Source organism: Oncorhynchus keta, chromosome 11, assembly GCF_023373465.1.
Source record: "Oncorhynchus keta strain PuntledgeMale-10-30-2019 chromosome 11, Oket_V2, whole genome shotgun sequence".
Classification (NCBI taxonomy): Eukaryota; Metazoa; Chordata; class Actinopteri; order Salmoniformes; family Salmonidae; genus Oncorhynchus; species Oncorhynchus keta.
Window position 1 is genome coordinate 52,930,146 of NC_068431.1, and position 20,512 is coordinate 52,950,657.

Genomic DNA, 20,512 nt, shown 5'->3' on the forward strand with positions numbered 1-20,512 from the left:
TTTGTCCAGACTGATGGTTTGTATGGTACAGCTCCATCTAGTTGTCGTGTCGGGGATACCAGTTGACAATTATAGAATTTCAGCTAAGCCTTTTCCTAACCTTAATCTCATTCTCCTAACCTGTTATGTTAATTATCCTCATCTGCCACGTTAAGTCTCCTAACCTGCTATGTTAATTATCCTAACATGCCACGTTAATTCTCCTAACCTGCTATGCAAACAAACCACCAGTGCCGACAAACATGTATGTAGACTTGCTTGTCGTTTGGTGAGACGTACACCCAGTGGCAATTGCGAGATTGAAAATACCCTGTCTGTCTCGTTGAGCTTTGACAGTTTCTTCCTGATAAAGTCAGGTCAGGCAAGGAAGAAAGAGTCCCAAATTGGCTGAAAATTCAGCAGGTGGCATTTTTCCGCTATTTTGCCCCCCAAGCAAGGAGTGTTTGTATGGAGGTCAATGAGAGGGTGGAGAATTTGGTCAACAACAAAAAATGAATAACTTATTTGCTACTTGAGGTTTGTTTTATCGAATAGAAGTTTCGTTATGATGCTTAAATTGTTAGGAGTTTACTGATATAAGTAGGACATGTGACATCCCAGCAACTTTGAGAAAAAACACTTTATATCAGAGTTGTCTCGAGATGGTTATGCATATTCATGGCATGAGGTTAGTAGTATAGTATCTCTATCCATTGAATACAGGCAGTCAATGTCAATATTTTTAAAAGGATTACAATAATGAGATGTATCCTCAATCCAAAGAAAGGATAGGTGGGAGCTATAGGTGGGAGCCCACTGTGCGGCTTTGTGGACAACGATTCCCATTGTTAGGGCAGAGAGACATGTAATCTTGTCAGTATATCCATAATCTTTGGGTTAAGTTTTATTTGCTATTCTGTGAGAGCCTGTGCACCTGAAAAAGATATCGGATTGGAATTTGTTGTATGTGGATCTGCAAAGCAGGGCGCCTATCAAGGGGGTTATTTATCTCTTGAGTGGAGCTAGAAGTGAGTGCAGAGGATAAAACTGAAGAAGTAGAGGCAGTGTGTAACAGTATGAGTTTAGACGGTCCCCTCGCCCATACCCGGGCGCGAACCAGGGACCCTCTGGACACGTCAACAACAGTCACCCACGAAGCATCTTTGCCCATCACTCCACAAAAGCCACGGCCCTTGCAGAGCAAGGGGAACCACTACTTCAAGGTCTCAGAGCAAGTGACGTCACCGATTGAAACGTTATTTAGCGCGCACCACCGCTGACTAGCTAGCCGTTTCACATCCGTTACAGGTGCACACCGACTGACCCGTATGGTCATCCTTTATTTTGTTATTTGAAGAAGAGTCTCCCGTCATACGCACATTTGGGTGATGTGAGATATCCTGTAACAGCCTTTGTGCCCAAACCCTTGCAGTGTGATAATGTAAACTATTGGGACATGTGTCAAGTGTATGTAGACTTGCTGCAATTATGGTGGCGAGCATGCACCAGAATTCATGAAGTGCCCTGTTGAAGGAGGTGAAGGAGACCGAGGTGTCAAGAATAAGGGCTGTCTAGCATGTTTCCTATCCGGAGGCGGTGAGAAGAGTTGAAGAAGGGAGTAATTTTGAAGAAACCATGGTATTGGATTAGAGACATCAATCAGTAAATGTTGCTCACCAAATGGATCCTGACATGTTGCATGTTAAAACATGTGGACTTGTTTATTGCATTGGTTATAAACTGCACAGCACAAACAAAGAAGATATCTGAGAAAAAAAGGCATCATTGTGAGTGTTGCTGAACGTTTTTTGGGAGTCAGGGAATTTACAGCAGAGGCTAAATAAGGAATCCTGTTGAATGTTCCAGTCCACACAGGCCCCTGAGCCTTATTATCACTGAAGAAGTGGATTATTTTTGTATTATGTCCCGCAATGGAATATTTTTTTTGTTTCAATACGCCGTACAATAGGTGGCAGCAATACACCAATAGGTGTAGTGTGCCACAAAAGTTAAAAGAAGAAGAATCATTCCTTTCTACAGGTGCAGTTAAAAGAAGAATCGTCATACTGTTCCACAGGTGTATTCGGTAGGGCGTCGGTTCTTTGTTCTTCGAAATTATATTTCAATCAGAGTGGGCCACAGTTTCAACAATTACTTAACCATACTTTGAATTTTGGATTAATCGAAACGTTTTGATTTGAAAGTGACTGTCGAAATTGGACACTTCACCAGTTTTGAAAACAAATAAGGCTTCATTTGTCGAGAGCCGATATGTTTGTCAGCGGCTTGGTATCGGTGTTTCTCTTCCTTCATGCAACAGGTGAGTGATCCTTCTGTCGATCAAAACTCCTCTTCTGGTCTTAGAGTACGTTTCAATCGGTGTATTGGAAAGGCAAACTTGACTATAACTAATGTAAAACTATTACTAAACTACAACTACCTTTTTTGGTAGCATAAGGACCTTTTCATATTAGTAATAACAAATTGTTTATAGTTTTTTTCCCCTTTTTATAGGGTTAGTTTTCCCACATGGACTTTTGTCAATGTTATACAACACTTGTTTACAGAATACTGAGGGAAGATGAAGGCTGCTACCTGGGCTAATTCACGTTAGCTGTCTAGCTTGATTAGAACACATTTGTCTAAACTAAAAAATAAATAAGCTGTGTAGGAAGTGTAGTTCACACGAAGCCAACTTTGGGCGCTGAAAACCCTTTTCTCTCCGTGGGGTTTTCGATTGCCTGGAAACCCGACGTTGAATTGTATTGAATTCTACCTCGGGCAAAAATGTATTTTGGATCAGAAAAGTTTCCTCTCTACCTTTTTGCCTGTACTGTCTTCCGTTGTCGGACCCCAGTAAGATTATCTGTCGCTAATGGGGATCCTAATACATCAAATCAAGCCAGAATGTTGAATAAAATGCCATTTAAACATGTTCTACCGGTTGTGACCGCTGTTGGTCATTCTGACGGTAGGAATGCGAGACTATCCACAGGAAAGTATACAGGTATTCAACATTATGGCTTGTTGAGTACCTGTGAGGGAACTTTTTTTTTTTTAAATATCCGAAGACACTTTTGTTGGTTCTCAGGCAAGTTTGTATTTTATTGTATTTATTAATCTGCAGCTGAATTGTTTACTTTGCTGTCATAACCATTGAGTAATGAATGGAAGATGACTTTTTCAGAGTTGTGGACAAGAATTCTTACCCATTTTAAGTATGGCTACCATGGTGCAGGTGCATTCATCTCTTTAATTAGGTGTTGGAGATAAAATAATTTAACACATTGGGATCAATAAAGTAATACTCTTCTCTTTTAGATTGTATAAAATGACAGTGCAACACTGGCTTCAAATAAACCAGCCCTCAGGACTATTAGCTTAGTTTCAAGAGTTGAATTAAATATTGGTCTAGAAGGCCTTTAAACATTCCTAAAATCTGTGCAAGGGGACATAGACTTTCCACCTGTTATGTGGTTATTGCTTTACCTTGGAAACCCTAGCTCTGCCTCTCCACCTCCGAAACTCACACGACAAGCAAACAAGATAATTCTCTGGTTTCATTTTACACACTGTAGACTTAGTTCCCATGCTTTTATCTGGACAAATCATTTATCTAAATGGGCAAACCAAACTCTGTTCACACAGTCACCACTGATACCTTCAGATAAAAGCTGATGAATTGAGATTGCTTTTTAACTGAGCAGTGCAGTGAGAGCTCTACTGTACAAGCTGTACCCTGGACATAAAATATCCTCTTTAATACAACTTTGCAGATGCAGTAGTGTGTAGAACTGAGCTAAGCTATCCTGTCCTCCATGTACCTAATGAGGCCCATACCAATGTTCCCTCAGTTTTTTGCCACTGAGCAAATTTCAGGTTTGCTGAGCGCCAACTTGAATGAGTTCTGTGCAACTTCCAGTGCCCGTTTACTGTGAACACAGGCTGTACTCAAGTTTCAGACAGTGATCAAGTAGGCTACTGTGGCTATTTGATCATAATGGAGGCCTACCGTCAAACAATGGAGAAAATGCATTCCATAACATTTTAACATGTAGCTATCATTCAGCCTACAGTAGCAGCCATTGTATGGTGTTCAATGCAGGCCTACATTCCATGAGTCTATAAAAAAAACATGCAGGGCTTGACATTAACCTGTTTAACCACTTGTCCTTCAGACAAGGAGGTGGCTGAAAATGTTTGATGCAAGAGAAACTACTTCAAAAAATCAAATGCATTATTATTCCCATACCAATATTACAGCGAATTAGGGCTGGGCAATATGGCCAAAATATCACATTTTTGATGGTATGACTGTTTTTGAATAAAAGTTTTGCGTGACCCTAGGTTGGCAACACATACATTCTAAGTGATTTCAATGGTACTTTCTCCATTCTATTGCCAATATCACTGCTAAGGGCTGTTCTTACACAACGCGGAGTGCCTGGATACAGCCCGTAGCTGTCGTATATTTGCCATATACCACAAACCCACGAGGTGCCTTATTGCTATTAGTAACTGTCTACCAACGTGATTAGAGCAGTAAAAATGCATGTTTTGTCATACCTGTGGTCTGATATCACGGCAGTCAGGGCTCGAACCACCCAGTTTAGGTTCAATTCATCTACAACCAAAAACAATGTTCATCAATTTCTGCATTTCCTGCTCTGTTAAGGTCATTTCCACACTGCCATGTGGGGCTGCACAATATGGGCAAACAATCTAGGCCTTTTTTTTTTTAACCAAATGTTGCAATTGTGATTTTAGTTTTCGATTTTAGAGCAAAACACTTGGGTGTACTGTTGGAGTCATGGAAATGGAATCAATATTCTAATTCTATAGTTAAAATATCATAGTGGGCACTTTGAATTGTGTTTGACATGACAACGAAGAAAGGCCAGGGAGGAGTTATTGTGACTGTAGGAACCAAAGTGTGGATAACTGTTTCTTAGGGGACCTTGTTATCTTTGGCTATATTGTGTTTTCTCTTTGCAGCAGAAACTGTATTCATGTTGTGAACATTCATGCTTTGCGTATTGCTCTTTTGATTTAGAAGCACAAACAACATTCTGATTTAGGGCTACACCATCACTGGTATTATCAGGCTGTATAGCTAATTACTTTTGCGCAGACTCTACATTTATTAGTTGGCTAACTAGTGATGAGCATTAGCCACTAACACAATTTAGGCCCAACTTGCTAAGAAAAGACGAGCTAGTTTGCTGAAGTAAGAAACAAACTAATAGTGTAATTATAAAATGCTAGTGGGTTTATATTAAGAAGCAATGTGAAAACGGCATAGTTGTCATCATTGTTGCTTGTGCTGCATTGACCATGCAGACATTCCCTCAAGATGACGCCGACAGACATGGAAGCTGTGCTTCTAGCTCCTAAGCTATTTTGCAGTTACATTTTTTTTTAAACATTAGTCCAGAATGTTTATTTTTGTATTCGTAGTGGACTTAAAGTCAGAGTATATTACTTGCTAATGTTCAGTCCCTGGACAATGAAGTAGATGCGCTCAGGGCAAGGATCTCCTTCCAGAGAGACCTCAGGGACTGTAACATACTGTTTCACAGAATCATGGCTCTCTCTGGATATACTTTCACCATCCATACAGCCAGCTGGGTTCAGTACATTGCGCAGACGGGAATAAAGAATTCTCTGAGAAGAAGAAAGGCAGTGGTGTATGTTTTATGATTAACTACTTATTTTTTGGCCCTTAAGATCCTCACTAACTAAGCTTATTCAAGCTACTCATGGTGTGAGAACACTGGAAAATGCTAATGAAGTTCTATCAACACATTTGCCTGTAGTATTCACGCTTCAACTCAAGTCTATTGTTCCTCTCCCTTCTGGCATGGCTACAAGGCCCTCTCCTCCACTCCCTTTGGGCAAATCAGATCATGACTCCATTCGGCTCCTTCCTATAGGCTCAAACTCAAAAAGAAGTAGCCATGTTAAGGTATTTTCAATGCTGGTCTGACCAATCGGAATCCATGCTTCAAGATTGTTTTGATGACTGGGATATGTTCCAGTTGTCACGAACCGGCTCAAAGCCCGTAACAAAGGGAGACAACGTGGAGACAAGGAGTAGCAAAATATATATTTATTAACTAAAGCAACTAAGTATAATATACAATGGTGTGTGTAATCAGTAGTGAGTGTTTTGCATGCATGAATGTGATAATGCAGGGTGATGAAAGGTGCCAATGCAAACAAACAAAAGGCCACCAAGAACCACAACACAATCTACAAAAGGTGTCTGCATGGAGAGAATCTCCTCCATGAATGTGGAAGAGGTCTATTTATCCTGGGAGACACCTGGCCCAGGTGTTTCCCATGTAGCTGACGACCCTCCCAACTCCGCCTACCGGCATCCTAATAAGGAAACAAGAACAGAGAGAATACGGCAGACAGAGTGGGAGGGTCGTCACACAGTTAGCCTCGGAGAATAACATTGACGTATACACGATGACTGAGTTAATCAGGAAGTGTATAGGGGATGTTGTTCACACTGACTAAAACCTACCCAAACCAAAATCTGTGGATAGATGACTGTTTGCTCAACTTAAAGCGCAAACCACCACATTAAAGGTTAAATATATATTCAAAAAATGTACCACTGCAAGGTGATTTGGAATATGGTCAAAATACAAACCGTGTAGTTCCCTGTGTAAAGCAATAAATGTCCCTACAGAGAAAGTGGAGTCGCAATTCAATGCCTCAAACATGATGTATGTGGCAGGGTCTACAGACAGTCGCGGAATTGCAAAGGGAAAAACAATCACGTGGTGGACAGTCTTGCTCCTGGACAAGCTAAACGCTTTCTTCGCCCTCGTTGAGGTGCCGCCACCTCGCCTTGATCCCAAGGTCTGTGGGCTCTTCTACGTGAGTTAGACATTTAAGTGTGTTAACCCTCGCAAAGCTGCCAGCCCAGATGGCAACCCTAGCCACATTCTAAGAACATGCGCAGACCAGTCTGCTCTCCCTCTTGCTTCAATATGTCCACCATTGTTCCTGTACCCAATAAAGCAAAGGTAACTGAACTAACTATCGCCTTGTAGAACTCACTTCTGTCATCATGAAATGCTTTGAGACTAGTCAAGGATCATATCACCTCCACCTTACCTGACACCCTAGCCCCACTTCAATTTGCGTACCGCCCAAATAGATCCAAAAAGGATGCCATCGCACTGCACACAACCTCTGCCCTGCTGATCCTCAACACAGGGGCCCCATAAGGGTGTTTGCTCAGCCCCCTCCTGTACTCCATGTTCACCCATGACTGTGGTCACGCATGCCTCCAACTCAATTTAAGTTTGGGGATGACACAACATTTAGTAGGCCTGACTACAACGACTAGATGGCCTAAAGGGAGGAGGTGAGGGCCTTTTCAGAATGGTGCCAGGAGAATAAATAACCTCTCCCTCAATGTCCACAAAACAAAGGAGCTGATCGTGGACTTCAGGAGCCTGAAGAGGGAGCAAGCCCCTATACACATTGACGGGACTGCAGTAGAGAAGGTGAAGAGCTTAAAGTTCCCACGGTGTACACATCACTGACAATCTGAAATGGTCCACCCGGTGTTGTGGATAGGGGCGTGTAGTACAACCACACTGCGCTACAGCGCCTCTTCAACCTCAGGAGGTTGCTTATTTCTTGGCCCTTAAGATCCTCACTAAGGTTATTCAAGCTAGTCTCAAAATAAAATACTGCTGCTTTTTGAGAGGGAAAAAAAAGCACTACTCAACTTTTTTCAAAGATGTCTAGTAATGTGACTGACCGGCTCAAAATGGTCTTATGTAGCAACCTTTTAACATTGGATAAAAGAACTTGGAGCTGCAAAAATGGTATCATGCACTACATTGGAGCAACAATGGGAAAGTTATTCTTCTTTGAAAAGTTGATAAACTTGTAAACTCACTTTTGAGAAAATAGCCTTTTAATATTTTGGTACTACTATTGGAGAGCCCTTTGTCTACGTCAATTCAGTATTGTTCACACCCTCTTATGCTTTAGCCCCACCCATCTAATTAAGGCTTGGTCCAAGCGTTCTGCACTAACAGCAGTCAAGCTAACTTGCTAGCTACTTCCAGACAAATGAGAACAGCTCACTGAACATTACTTGCCCTAGCAGTTCTGGTTAGGTGGTTTTCATGTTATCCAGAGTGTTGGTGACTAACTGTGCTGCCAGGTTGTAATTTTGTAAATTCAGAGCGCTTCGCTCTTGGAGCGGCCTACTGGAAGCTCTGGCTGACCAGTAGGGTTGCTCCGATCGGTCTCACAGCTTGGGTGCTTGGCCATTGTTCACTGGCTAGCTACTTCCAGACACATGAGAGAACACCCTACTCTGACAATTTTACTCGCCCTAGCAGAGCTGGTTAGGCTGTTTTCATGTTATCCGGAGCGTTGGTGACTAACTGCTGCTGGCTATTATTATTATTTTTGCCGATGTTTACTGACACCAGCCATATTCAACCGGTGTTGAGCGTTTGTAAATTCATCAGTTATTCTGCACTCTGGCACACTGACGAGTGCTATGAAATCGGAGTAGATGGCCAGACTGAATTTACGAATGCACCCGAATGTGTTACTTTCATAATGGAGTCTTTTAAGACATGTGGCTAGCTAAACAATTATCCATAATCCCAACTCATTACATTACTACACTGCATGAATCTGCAGGTAGCTAACCTACCAGGACCAATGTTAACATTCGGCTAGAACTAGCCAAGCAAATGGCTGAGATTTGAATAATTAGATCGAGGTCCTTCTGTAGCTCAGTTGGTAGAGCATGGCGCTTGTAACGCCAGGGTAGTGGGTTCGATTCCCGGGACCACCCATACGTAGAATGTATGCACACATGACTGTAAGTCGCTTTGGATAAAAGCGTCTGCTAAATGGCATTTATTATTATCATACACGTAATGTTAACAAGCCAGCCAGCTAACGTTAACTAGCTAATAGCATTTTTTTAAAAACTTGAAATTAAACCACTTTCTGTCAATTAGAAACGTGTAATATTTGAATGTCTTACCTGTATACATCATGGATGGATGCGTCTCCGGTCGGATGCCATGGTTGCCCTTAGTTTGCAGATGTAATCCGGAGACCGGTGTTTTCTCAACTCGTTTGCTATTATACTCCTAGTTTCCTGAAACGGGTAACAAATGTAGATGTTTTGTGCTCTTGAAAGGAAGCAATCACTCCCATGTTGCTGACTACAAATGATCTATACTGAACAAAATTATAAACGCAACATGTGAAGTGTTGGTCCCATTTATATATTTTTTTTGTTCAGGAGCTGAAATAAAACATCACAATATGGAACATTTCTGGATAGACAGTTTATTTCTGTCATTCTGTGCACATATTTGTTTACAAATGTTAGCTGTTTTTGCACCCGCCCGCAATGGCTAATAACCATCCACAACCACAGACTATTTGAAAATCTGAGGCCCGCACAGACTGCATAACAAAAAATTTTTTGATTGACTTTGTTTTGCCTGATTGTAGTTATGTTTCTGCTTATTTATGGCTTTGTTAGTCAACTTGTCTATTAGATACATGTAGCTTCTCCTTTGTCGTGTTGCCCTTGAAGAGTAAAAAAAAAAAAACCTTGCTCAACATTATAATGTAATAGAATGAGTCAATCTATCTAGTTTACATCGGTAAAGTTCTCATATTTTGTGGAACAATGACTTATGGACTGGGGAGAAAATACAATAAAGCAATAGTATTTCAACCACTATGTATCAGCTTTTATGAAGACAGCACCTCTACATATTTTATGTAACTGAGCATTACATTCTCAAGTACAAAGATGTGCATTTGTATCATTTTCTGCAGGAGTTAAGGCTGTAGCTCTATTCTCAAGGGACTAGTGTTACTAGACTGGCTATGTATTTATTGCCCCAAAAATGTCTGTTATTCCAAAGTATGTTTCACATGGGATACATATTTAAATTAATGAAAATAAAACATATATTTAAATGACAGTTATGATGGAATCCTTGGTTTTTGTCCAGTTTAACTCAAGCTTGGTTCAAACATTTGTAAACCATACCAAACCATCTTTGGTGTCGTGTTGCTATAATATTTGTGACCTTAATCATTAGGATATTGTAATGAACCGCAGTAATGTCCTAAACGCCTTCTGATGTGAGCTTAACTGCTAACTTGCACTTTATGTGTTTTTAGGCTATGGATGAGAAAGTGAACTTGTTCCAAACGTCTATCTCAGTTGTATGCTGCATTGTGATTTATAGTGCTTTCGGAGTATTCAGACCCCTTGTTCCACATTTTGTTACATTTATAGCCCCATTCTAAAATTGATTCATTTGCTCACCCCTCCCCCCTCAATCTATACACAATACCTCATGACAAAGCAAAAACAGGTTTTTAGAAATTCAGAATTCAGACCCTTTACTGAGAACTTTGTTGAAGCAACTTTGGCAGTGATGACCGCATCGAGTCTTCATGGGTATGACACTACAAGCTTTGCACACCTGTATTTGGGGACTTTCTCCCATTTCATCTCTGCAGATCCTCTCAAGCTCTGTCCGGTTTGATGGGGAGTGTCGCTGCATAGTTATTTTCAGGTTTCTCCAGAGATGTTCAGTCGGGTTCATGTCCGGGCTCTGGCTTTTCTCAGTTCCTCGATCCTGACGAGTCTCCCAGTCCCTGCTGCTGAAAAACATGATGCTGCCACCACCATGCTTCACCGTAGGGATGGTGCCAGGTTTCCTACACATGTGACACTTGGCATTCAGGCCAAAGAGTTCAATCTTGATTTCATCAGACCAGAGAATCTTGTTTCTCTTAGGTGCCTTTTGGCAAACTCCAAACTACCTGTCATGTGCGTTTTACTGGGTGGCTTCCCTCTGTCTACTCTAACATAAAGGCCTGATTTTTGTGGAGTGCTACAGACATGGTTGTCCTTCTGGAAGAGTCTCCCATCTCCACAAAGGAACTCTGTCCAGAGTGACGATCAGATATTTTGTCACCTCCCTGACCAATTCCCTTCTCCCCTGATTGCTCAGTTTGGCCTAGGTGACCAGGCCGGGCAGTCTTGGTCTTTCCAAACTTCTTCCATTTTCCAAACTTCTTCCATTTTATGAATGATGGATGTTTTTGGGGACCTTCAATACAGCAGAAATGTTTTGGTCCCCTTCCCCAGATCTGTGCCTTGACACAATCCTGCCTCAGAGCTCTACAAACATTGCTTTCGATCTCACGGCTTGGTTTTTACTCTGACATTTGATTTGAGTCACATGGCAAAGGGTCTGAATGCTTGTGTAAATGTAATTTCTAAACCTGATTTCGCTTTGTCATTATGGGGTACTGTGTGTCGATTGGGGGGGGCATTTAAATCAATTTCAGAATAAGGCTGTAATGTAACCATGTGGAAAAAGTCAAGGGATCTGAACACTTTACAAGTGCACTGTATTAACAGCAAGGGTTGCATTTAAATGGGTGCAATATTGTTTTAATGATTCACTTGGTGATCAATTCATTCCCACAAAACGTATAAACATTCACTGTGAAAGATTCATGTTGGCCATTCGTTCAATTGATCGAATCAGTTTTTTTGAACAAACTGTGCAACACCTGGAAAACTGACATTTTCTCTCAACACAGGGATGCAATTTGCAAGGGACCGGTACCATCAGGAATTTGCCCAAAAATAGTAGGTTATTCTGTTTACTTGTCCAGGATTTCAGTTTTCATTTAACCCATCTAAACGGTAGATTACATGCCATTGACATGCCATAGGCCCATCTGAAGTCGTCTTGTGACTGTAGAATGTGTAAAGTTACACCAGGAACGCACAATCCCGCCATCAGTGCTCAGACTGTCTGCAATAGGCTGAGGCTGGACTGAGGGCTGGTAGACCTGTTGTAAGGCAGGTCCTCACCAGACATCACCGGCAACAACGTCGCCTATGGACACAAACCCACCGTCGCTGGACCAGACGGGATTGGCAAAAAGAGCTCTTCACATGGTTTTGGTGGTTGTCTCACCAGGGGTGATGGTTGGATTTGCGTTTATCGTCGAAGGAATGAGCGTTATCGAGGTGGAGGGTCCGTCATGGTCTGGGGCGGTGTGTCACATCGTCATTGGACTGAGCTTGTTGTCATTGCAGACAATCTCAACGCTGTTCGTTACATGCAAGACATTCTCCTCCCTCATATGGTACCCTTCCTGCGGGCTCATCCTGACATGACTCTCCAGCATGACAATGCCGCCAGCCATACTGCTCATTCTGTGTTTTCCTGCAAGAAAGGAATGTTAGCGATCTGCAATGGCCAGCGACAAGCGGATCTCAGGTCTGGGACCTGTTGGATCGGAGGGTGAGGGCTAGGGCCATGCAACCCCCCACACACACACAGAAATGTCCGGGAACTTGCAGGTGCCTTGGTGGAAGAGTGGGGTAACCTCTCACAGCAAGAACTGTAAAATCTGGTGTTGTCCATGAGGAGATGCACAGCAGCACTTAACCTCTTGCTTCTACCTGGCACGCAGGCGTCCCATCTAGAGCTCTGGAAATGCAACAAGTCAGATTTTTAAAAAGCTTTTCGGCGAAAACATGAGAAGCTGTTATCTGATAGCATGTAACACCACAAAAGACCCGCAGGGGACGTAAACAAAATAATTAGCATATTCGGCGCTACACAAACCGCACAATAAAATATAAAACATTCATTACCTTTGACCATCTTCTTTGTTGGCACTCCTAGATGTCCCATAATCACTATTGGGTCTTTTTTTCGATTAAATCGGTCCATATATAGCCTAGATATCGTTCTATGTAGACTGTGTGATAAATGAAAAAAAATAGCGTTTCATAACGTAACGTCATTTTTTTAAAATTCAAAAAGTCGACGATAAACTTTCACAAAACACTTCGAAATACTTTTGTAATGCAACTTTAGGTATTAGTAAACGTTAATAAGCGATCAAATTAATCACGAGACGTAGTGTTTTCTATAGGGATCCATCTTGAAATACTGTCCGTCTATTTCTCAACCAAAATATCTGGTCGGAGACCGGAAGAAATGGGCTGTCCCTTGTTCGTTTGACCAAGAAACAAATCCTAGGCAAATGACAAGACTGTTGACATCGTGTGGAAGCTGTAGGTACTGCAACCTCAGCCATATTTAATGTCTTTCGCCCATAACAATGGGTTGAAGCGGCGGATGGATATATTTTTCCACTTTCAGTGATCAGATTTTCCTGGACTTTTCAATGAAACGCACGTTATGTTAAAGCCACAGCCGTGATTTAACCAGTTTTATAAACGTCTGAGTTTTCTATCCACACATACTAATGATATGCATATACTATATTCCTGGCATGAGTAGCAGGGCGCTGAAATGTTGCGAGATTTTTAACAATGTTCGAAAAAGTAGGGGGTAAGCTTAACAGGTTAATGCAGCTGGTGGCCACACCAGATACTGTCTTAATTTAGATTTTTGACCTGCCTTTGTTCAGGGACACATCATTCCATTTCAGTTAGTCACATGTCTGTGGAACAAGTTCAGTTTGTCTGTTGGATCTTGTTATATTCATACAAATATTTACACAATGTAAATTAGCTGAAAATGAACTGTTGACAGTGAGGACTTTTTGCTGATTTTAGTTGGCATGAGCTGCTAGGAGTGCTAGCTAGCAACCTTGTTAACAGGTCGTCTGAGGTAAAATACATTAAAGTTAACGTAACTTAATTGCAGTTGTAAGTGTTTCCACGAGTGACTGATAGCTTTACAGTTAAATGTTAGTTTATAGCCTTTTAGCTATTTTACCCAGCCATTTGTGTAAAATAGATGGCAACTGCAGAGATGTTCGGTCATAATATCCACGTCTGTGCCCCAAAAAATCGAGCTTTTACCTTTAAATTTTTTTTTTTTCCAGAAACAAGTCACTCACCGTTGCCGCTTGTTTTTGACCCTCAGCCCCCAGCTGTGCCCTGGACACCATATGTGATTTGATTGCCCCCCCCCCATCTACCGTCAGAGTTCCTACTGTTAAGTGACCTTAACTGGGATATGCTTAACACCCTGGCGTCCTACAATCTAACCTAGATGCCCTGAATCTCACACACATTATCAAGGAACCTACCAGGTACAACCCCAAATCTGTAACCATGGGCACCCTCCATAGATATCGTCCTGACCAACTTGCCCTCTAAATACACCTCTGCTGTCTTCAACCAGGATCTAAGCGATCACTGACTCATTTCCTGCTTCTGTAATGGGCCTGCAATCAAACGACCACCCCTCATCACTGTCAAACGTTCCCTAAAACACTCCTGCGAGCAGGCCTTTCTAATCGACCTGGCCTGGGTATCTTGGAAGGATATTGGCCTCATCCCGTCAGTAGGGGATGCCTGGTTGCTCTTTAAAAGTGCCTTCCTCAATGTCTTAAATAAGCATGCCCCATTCAAAAAATGTAGAACTAAGAACAGATAGCCCTTGGTTTATCCCAGACTTGACTGTCCTTGACCAGCACAAGAACATCCTGTGGTGTGCTGCATTGGCCTTGAATAACCCCTGTGGTATTCAACTTTTCAGGGAAGTCAGGAACCAATATACTCAGTCAGTTAGGAAAGCAAAGGCTAGCTTTTTCAAACAAATGTGCATCCTGTAGCACTAATTCCAAAAACTTTTGGGACACTAAAGTCCATGGAGAATAAGAGCACCTCCTCCCAGCTGCCCACTGCACTGAGGCTAGGAAACACTGTCACCACCGATTTTATAATCAAGAATTTCAGTAAGCATTTCTCTACGGCTGGCTATGCTTTCCACCTGGCTACCTCAACCCTGGCCAACAACTCTGCACCCCCCGCAGAGACTTGCCCAAGCCCCCCGCTGCTTACTGATCACTGTACCTGTAAATAGCCCATCCAAGAACCTCATCCCCATATTGTGTATTTTTTTGGGGGGTGCTTTTGCACCCCAGTTACTTTACTTGCACATCTATCACTTCAGTGTTAATGCTAAATTGTAATTATTTTGCCTCTAGAGCCCATTTCATTGCATTACCTCCCTACTCTTCTACATTTGCACACACTGTACATAGATCTTTCTATTGTGTTATTGACTATACATTTAGGTGTAACTTTTTTTCACTTTTCTTAATCTTGGCCAAGTCGCAGTTCTTAATGAGAACTTGTTCATACCTGGTTAAAAAAAAAAAAAAAATCATAGCTATTTTTAAGAGGTTTTCAATTGGCATCTCTCCCCCTGTTCAGTTCCAGGTGGGGACTGGATTAGGTGTGAGCAGTGCAGGAGGTGGGCTCATGAGTTTCGCTCTAAAAACATTTCATGAAATACAGTGGGGCAAAAAAGTATTGTCAGCCACCAATTGCATGTTCTCCCACTTAAAATGATGAGGCTTCTAATGTTCATCATAGGTACACTTTAACTATGACAGACAAAATTAGGAAAATCCAGAAAATCACATTGTAGGATTTAATGAATTTATTTGCAAATATAAGTATTTGGTCACCTACAAACAAGCAAGATGTCTGGCTCTCTACAGACCTGTTATTACGAGACCTCATTAAGAGGCTCCTCTGTCCTCCACTCGTTACCTGTATTAATGGCACCTGTTTGAACTTGTTATCAGTATAAAAAACACCTGTCCACAACCTCAAACAGTCACACTCCAAACTCTACTATGGCCAAGACCAAAGAGCTGTCAAAGGACACCAGAAACAAAATTGTAGACCTGCACCAGGCTGGGAAGACTGAATCTACAATAGGTAAGCAGTTTGGTTTGAAGAAATCAACTGTGGGAGCAATTATTAGGAAATGGAAGATATACAAGACCACTGATAATCTCCCTCTATCTGGGGCTCAACGCAAGATCTTACCCCGTGGGGTCAAAAAAACACACTACGCCGCCAGGGACTCAAATCCTGCAGTGCCAGATGTGTCCTCCTGCTTAAGCCAGTACATGTCCAGGCCCGTATGAAGTTTGCTAGAGAGCATTTGGATGATCCAGAAGAAGATTGGGAGAATGTCATGGGGTGGCAGCGTAGCCTAGTGGTTAGAGCGTTGGACTAGTAACCGGAAGGTTGCGAGTTCAAATCCCCGAGCTGACAAGGTACAAATCTGTCGTTCTGCCCCTGAACAGGCAGTTAACCCACTGTTCCCAGGCCGTCATTGAAAATAAGTATGTGTTCTTAACTGGTTAAATAAAGGTAAAATTAAAAAAAAATTAAATATGGTCAGATGAAACCAAAATATAACTTTTTGGTAAACTCAACTTGTCGTGTATTGGAGGACAAAGAATGCAGAGTTGCATCCAAAGAACACCATACCTACTGTGACGAATGGGGGTGGAATGCTTTGGGGCTGTTTTTCTGCAAAGGGATCAGGACGACTGATCCGTGTAAAGGAAAGAATGAATGGGTCCATGTATCGTGAGATTGAGTCAACTTCCTTCCATCAGCAAGGGCATTGAAGGAGTGGCTTCGTAAGAAGCATTTCAAGGTCCTGGAGTGGCCTAGCCAGTCTCCAGATCTCAACCCCGTAGAAAATCTTTGGAGGGAGTTGAAAGTCCGTGTTGCCCAGCAACAGCCCCAAAACATCACTGCTCTAGAGGAGATCTGCATGGAGGAATGTTATTGACCAAATACTTATTTTCCACCATAATTTCCAAATAAATTCATTAAAAATCATACAATGTGATTTTCTGGATTTTTCTCATTTTGTCTGTCATAGTTGAAGTGTACCTATGATGAAAATTACAGGCCTCATCTTTTTAAGTGGGAGAACATGCACAATTGGTGGCTGCCTAAATACTTTTTTGCCCCACTGTACCTAGTGTTAACTTCAGTTGTTGTTTTCATTGTTCTTAGCATGACCTTCATTGCAAATGAGACAGCAATTAGACATTGTTCTTGAGGGGAGGGTGCTAGTTACCCCCTAGTAACGGTGACTAACCCCATTCCGTACAAATTTGCACAACTACAGCATTCAAATGAGGCTGAAATAAAAAAATAATGGGACTGTTGCATTAAAATCCGGAGTCTTTACTTTCGATTCTGCGTGCCTTGACACGGTAATAACCTAATTTGAGACATTATGAAGAAAAAAAACGGACCCCTCTGATGCAGTACGTTACATCGTGACGTGTCACTATGTAACGTACTGCACGCATTTGCAACTCATTTTGTGCCGTACAGCCTCTCTCCACCAGGGTTAGCCCTTCTCTCTCTCTCTCTCTCGTATATTACCTTGTCCCTTTGTTTGTAAGGGGGATACCGAGTCAATTGTTCAGCTGAATGCATTCATTTTTTGTCATCACTGCAATCCATCAAGACTTTAAAAAGCCGTGACAGCTGCTGTTTGCTTCTGAACTTTAGCACCGCCCTAAACCTGATTTTCAAAAATCGACAAACCTTCAAATAGGTATGTATTGACACAGATGTATGTGTGTGTATATATATATATATATCTTTATAGTGTTTTATTTACATTTTAAGAGGTGATCAGTTGGACAGATCTGGTGAAAAAAGCAGTTTCCCCACACCTTTCACGATCACACAGTTGGTTTCACTTCCCCACCTGCCATGTTAAATACCCGAAGGAGCTAATTTCCTTCAATCGTGCAGAGACTGGCATCTTGAAGGTCTCGTCGTTGATTTTGCTGAAAGGGGAGAACTTGTGCTTTACAATGGTATTGATATTACAGTTGACCTGGAAGTATTATGTTTTGGGGGCGCTAAAATAAGGTCAATATTACGGACCAGCACTATGTACAAAAGTGTTAGTTAGTTACCCTACTCATCTGGCTGGTTGAAAAAAAAAATAAAAAAAATAATAATAATTGTTCTTCCAATATCTTCAATATGTGCCTCGGATCTGGATAAGGATGCGCTCAGTTGTGTACCCGATATGTGTTCACTTGTAGCCTCAAAGATTTGTATAACTTAACCAAAATAGACTGTCCACTTCCATTGAACAGATAAGTCATAGTGGGCAGCATAAGCAAGGAGGTGGGCAGAGCCAAGCATGATTTTGCGAGATCCTATGGTCGCTTTGTAGCATAAATCTGCATATTTCAGTTGGGGAACACCTACTCTGAAGTGCACATATGCAATCACTGGGATGTAGCCGGGAAATTTTTGTTATTGTGAATGAGCCTGAAGTGTGTACAGCCTGCACAAAAATACAAAGCTGCCTTTCATGCTACTTTTTTCAAATCATCGTTAGTTGGGGTGGCAGGGTAGCCTAGTGGTTAGAGCGTTGGACTAGTAACCGGAAGGTTGCGAGTTCAAATCTGTCGTTCTGCCCCTAAACAGGCAGTTCCCAGGCTGTCATTGAAAATAAGAATGTGTTCTTAACTGACTTGCCTGGTTAAATAAAGGTAAAAAAAAAAAGTTGCATCATGCAGCCTTAAAATGTATTAAACATCTAAACATATAGCCCAATTGAAGTTGCATAAATAACTCTAAATGAAACATAACAGGTGGAACTGTTTCTTAACTGCTCAACACAGAATAGCTGTGTGCACTCCCTCAAATCATTTGGAGAAAATAATATTTCACTATGAAAAATGTTTTGCTACGGTCTACAACTAATGAATACACCCCAGTGATTGTCTAGTCAAACCACACAAGTTCATCTCGGGGTCTAAAAAGTTGATCCGAGGACAACTAGACCGTACCGGTCTAGACCAGAGTGACAAATGTTCTCAACTAATTTGCTCCTATGGTTAACAATTAGGTCTATGTTGGGTAGGCCTTAAGTCAATGAATTCACCTGAGTGCAAAATGTCCCAGACGCAACCATGGCTCTGTATAGCCTATCATCTGTAGTTACATAGACCCAAGGACACAGAATGGGACCTGACCCAGATCTGAGGGTCAACTACAGTATTTCCTACCCCAGACCCGTGAAGACCTAGTCTACACCCTGTAGGCTTCAGGCCATTGGTTGGCAGATCACCAGGCATGCTCTTAGGGCTTTAAAGAGAGCGGAGCAGGTCATTGATATGACTCCCTGATAAAAATTGAAAGGCTTTAGACTACAGCGGAAAACAAAAGTCATCTCGGCAGGTGTTTCTTAATTGTAGATGGTGCTGTTAGGACTTGAGCACTTGGTGTTTGATTTCCAAAGCTGCAATGCATCCCTTAAGTAATTTCATGTCTTTAATGTCTCTGATCTCTCTACTGCTCTCTCCTGAGGTATAGACTGTGCCTTCACAGTCACAACCAGCAATGCAGATGTGAGGGCTAAAGAGAATGAAGGTAAGTCCTGGAGAATATCAATTGGCATGTTGAGCTTTTCTGAAATAAACAAAAGCTTTCAACTGTCACATTTTCTGTTACAAGGTAGGAATACAGAATATATTGAAAACGTTTTATTGTATTTGTCCCACAGCTTTGTGGCTTAAACTGATCAGACTGTTCTCTACAGGTGCTGATCTTTACTGCACTCACTCTGCTGACTTTGGTGCAAATGCCAGAGTTGAGTGGAAGTTTAAGGACATGAAGGGTTCTACAACCCATGTCATTTTTGATGGGAAACCTACCAGTAAGTACATCAACTTTTCAAACTGTTGATTCCAAAGAAATGCATTACGTATGGCCTCTTGTATTTGTAGGACTTGTGATTATTATCTTGTATATTCATCCACATTAACGGTTAGACCATTCTTGTATTCAAACCAGAACACTTTTGTTATCCCTACAAATGAGTGACTGGCCATTCCTCCAGTATAACGTTCCCTCCCTCTCTCAGCACCATATGCCGACCGTGTCACTAAGTTTGATGGGATGCTGAGGTTCAGTAAGGTGACACGGAAAGATAATGGGGAGTATTACTGCGCGGTGTCTGGTAGTCAGAAGTTTGGGGAGGTCAAAGTGAAGCTCACCGTTTTAGGTAAGTACAATCTAGAGAACTGTTATTAATGTTTTTTTTAAACCACTCCTATAACAAATTGTAGACTCAGATACTCAATAAGAAGGCCTGATTTTCATTATTACTGAAACAGGACCCAAGTGTTACATATAAAGATGCAGTCCATAGAAAAAATTGAGGCCCCTTACACTTCAGTGTTGTGATCCTGAAATGCTAGCAAAATGCATAGCATTAAAAAGATATTGTTCGATATTATTCATCTTGATTAGACAGGTTTTTTTTACATGGAAGATAAGCGGGAGATAAAATAAGACTAGTACTATAAACAATAAAACACTGAAATCTGGGAAACCAGGCCTGGTATTCATAGCTGACTTTTAAAATACTTTTGATAAATTACTACTGGAATTTATATAAAAATGCCTGGAATATTTCAAGTTTGGATAATCTCTTATACAATGGTCTGAAATTGTGTACAGTGCATTTGGAAAGTATTCAGACCCTTTGACTTTTTCCACATTTTGTTACATTACTTATTCTAAAATGGATGAAAAATGTCTCAATCTACACACAATAACCCAAAATGACAAAGCAAAGATGTTGTAAGAATTTTTTGCAAAGTTATAACATTTAAACTGAATTTTAAGTATTCAGTC

The 20,512-nt window shown here is 41.4% G+C and overlaps 2 protein-coding genes across 3 annotated transcripts in view; one reads left to right on the forward strand and one right to left on the reverse strand.

The window, feature by feature from the left end:
* The window catches only part of LOC127906203 (uncharacterized), a 373,245-nt gene that overhangs the window by 72,341 nt on the left and 280,392 nt on the right, over positions 1-20,512 (reverse strand). The window lies entirely within an intron of this gene.
* The window catches only part of f11r.1 (F11 receptor, tandem duplicate 1), a 40,945-nt gene continuing 22,454 nt past the window's right edge, over positions 2,022-20,512 (forward strand). The window contains exons 1-4 of one of the 2 annotated variants that reach the window (XM_035781295.2): positions 2,022-2,299; positions 19,181-19,243; positions 19,413-19,529; positions 19,737-19,877. In XM_035781295.2, coding sequence (XP_035637188.1) covers positions 2,251-2,299; positions 19,181-19,243; positions 19,413-19,529; positions 19,737-19,877 — 370 coding nt within the window. In that variant the 5' untranslated portion in view covers positions 2,022-2,250. The remainder of the gene's footprint in view (positions 2,300-19,180; positions 19,244-19,412; positions 19,530-19,736; positions 19,878-20,512) is intronic. The other variant, XM_035781296.2, reaches the window with a different exon arrangement.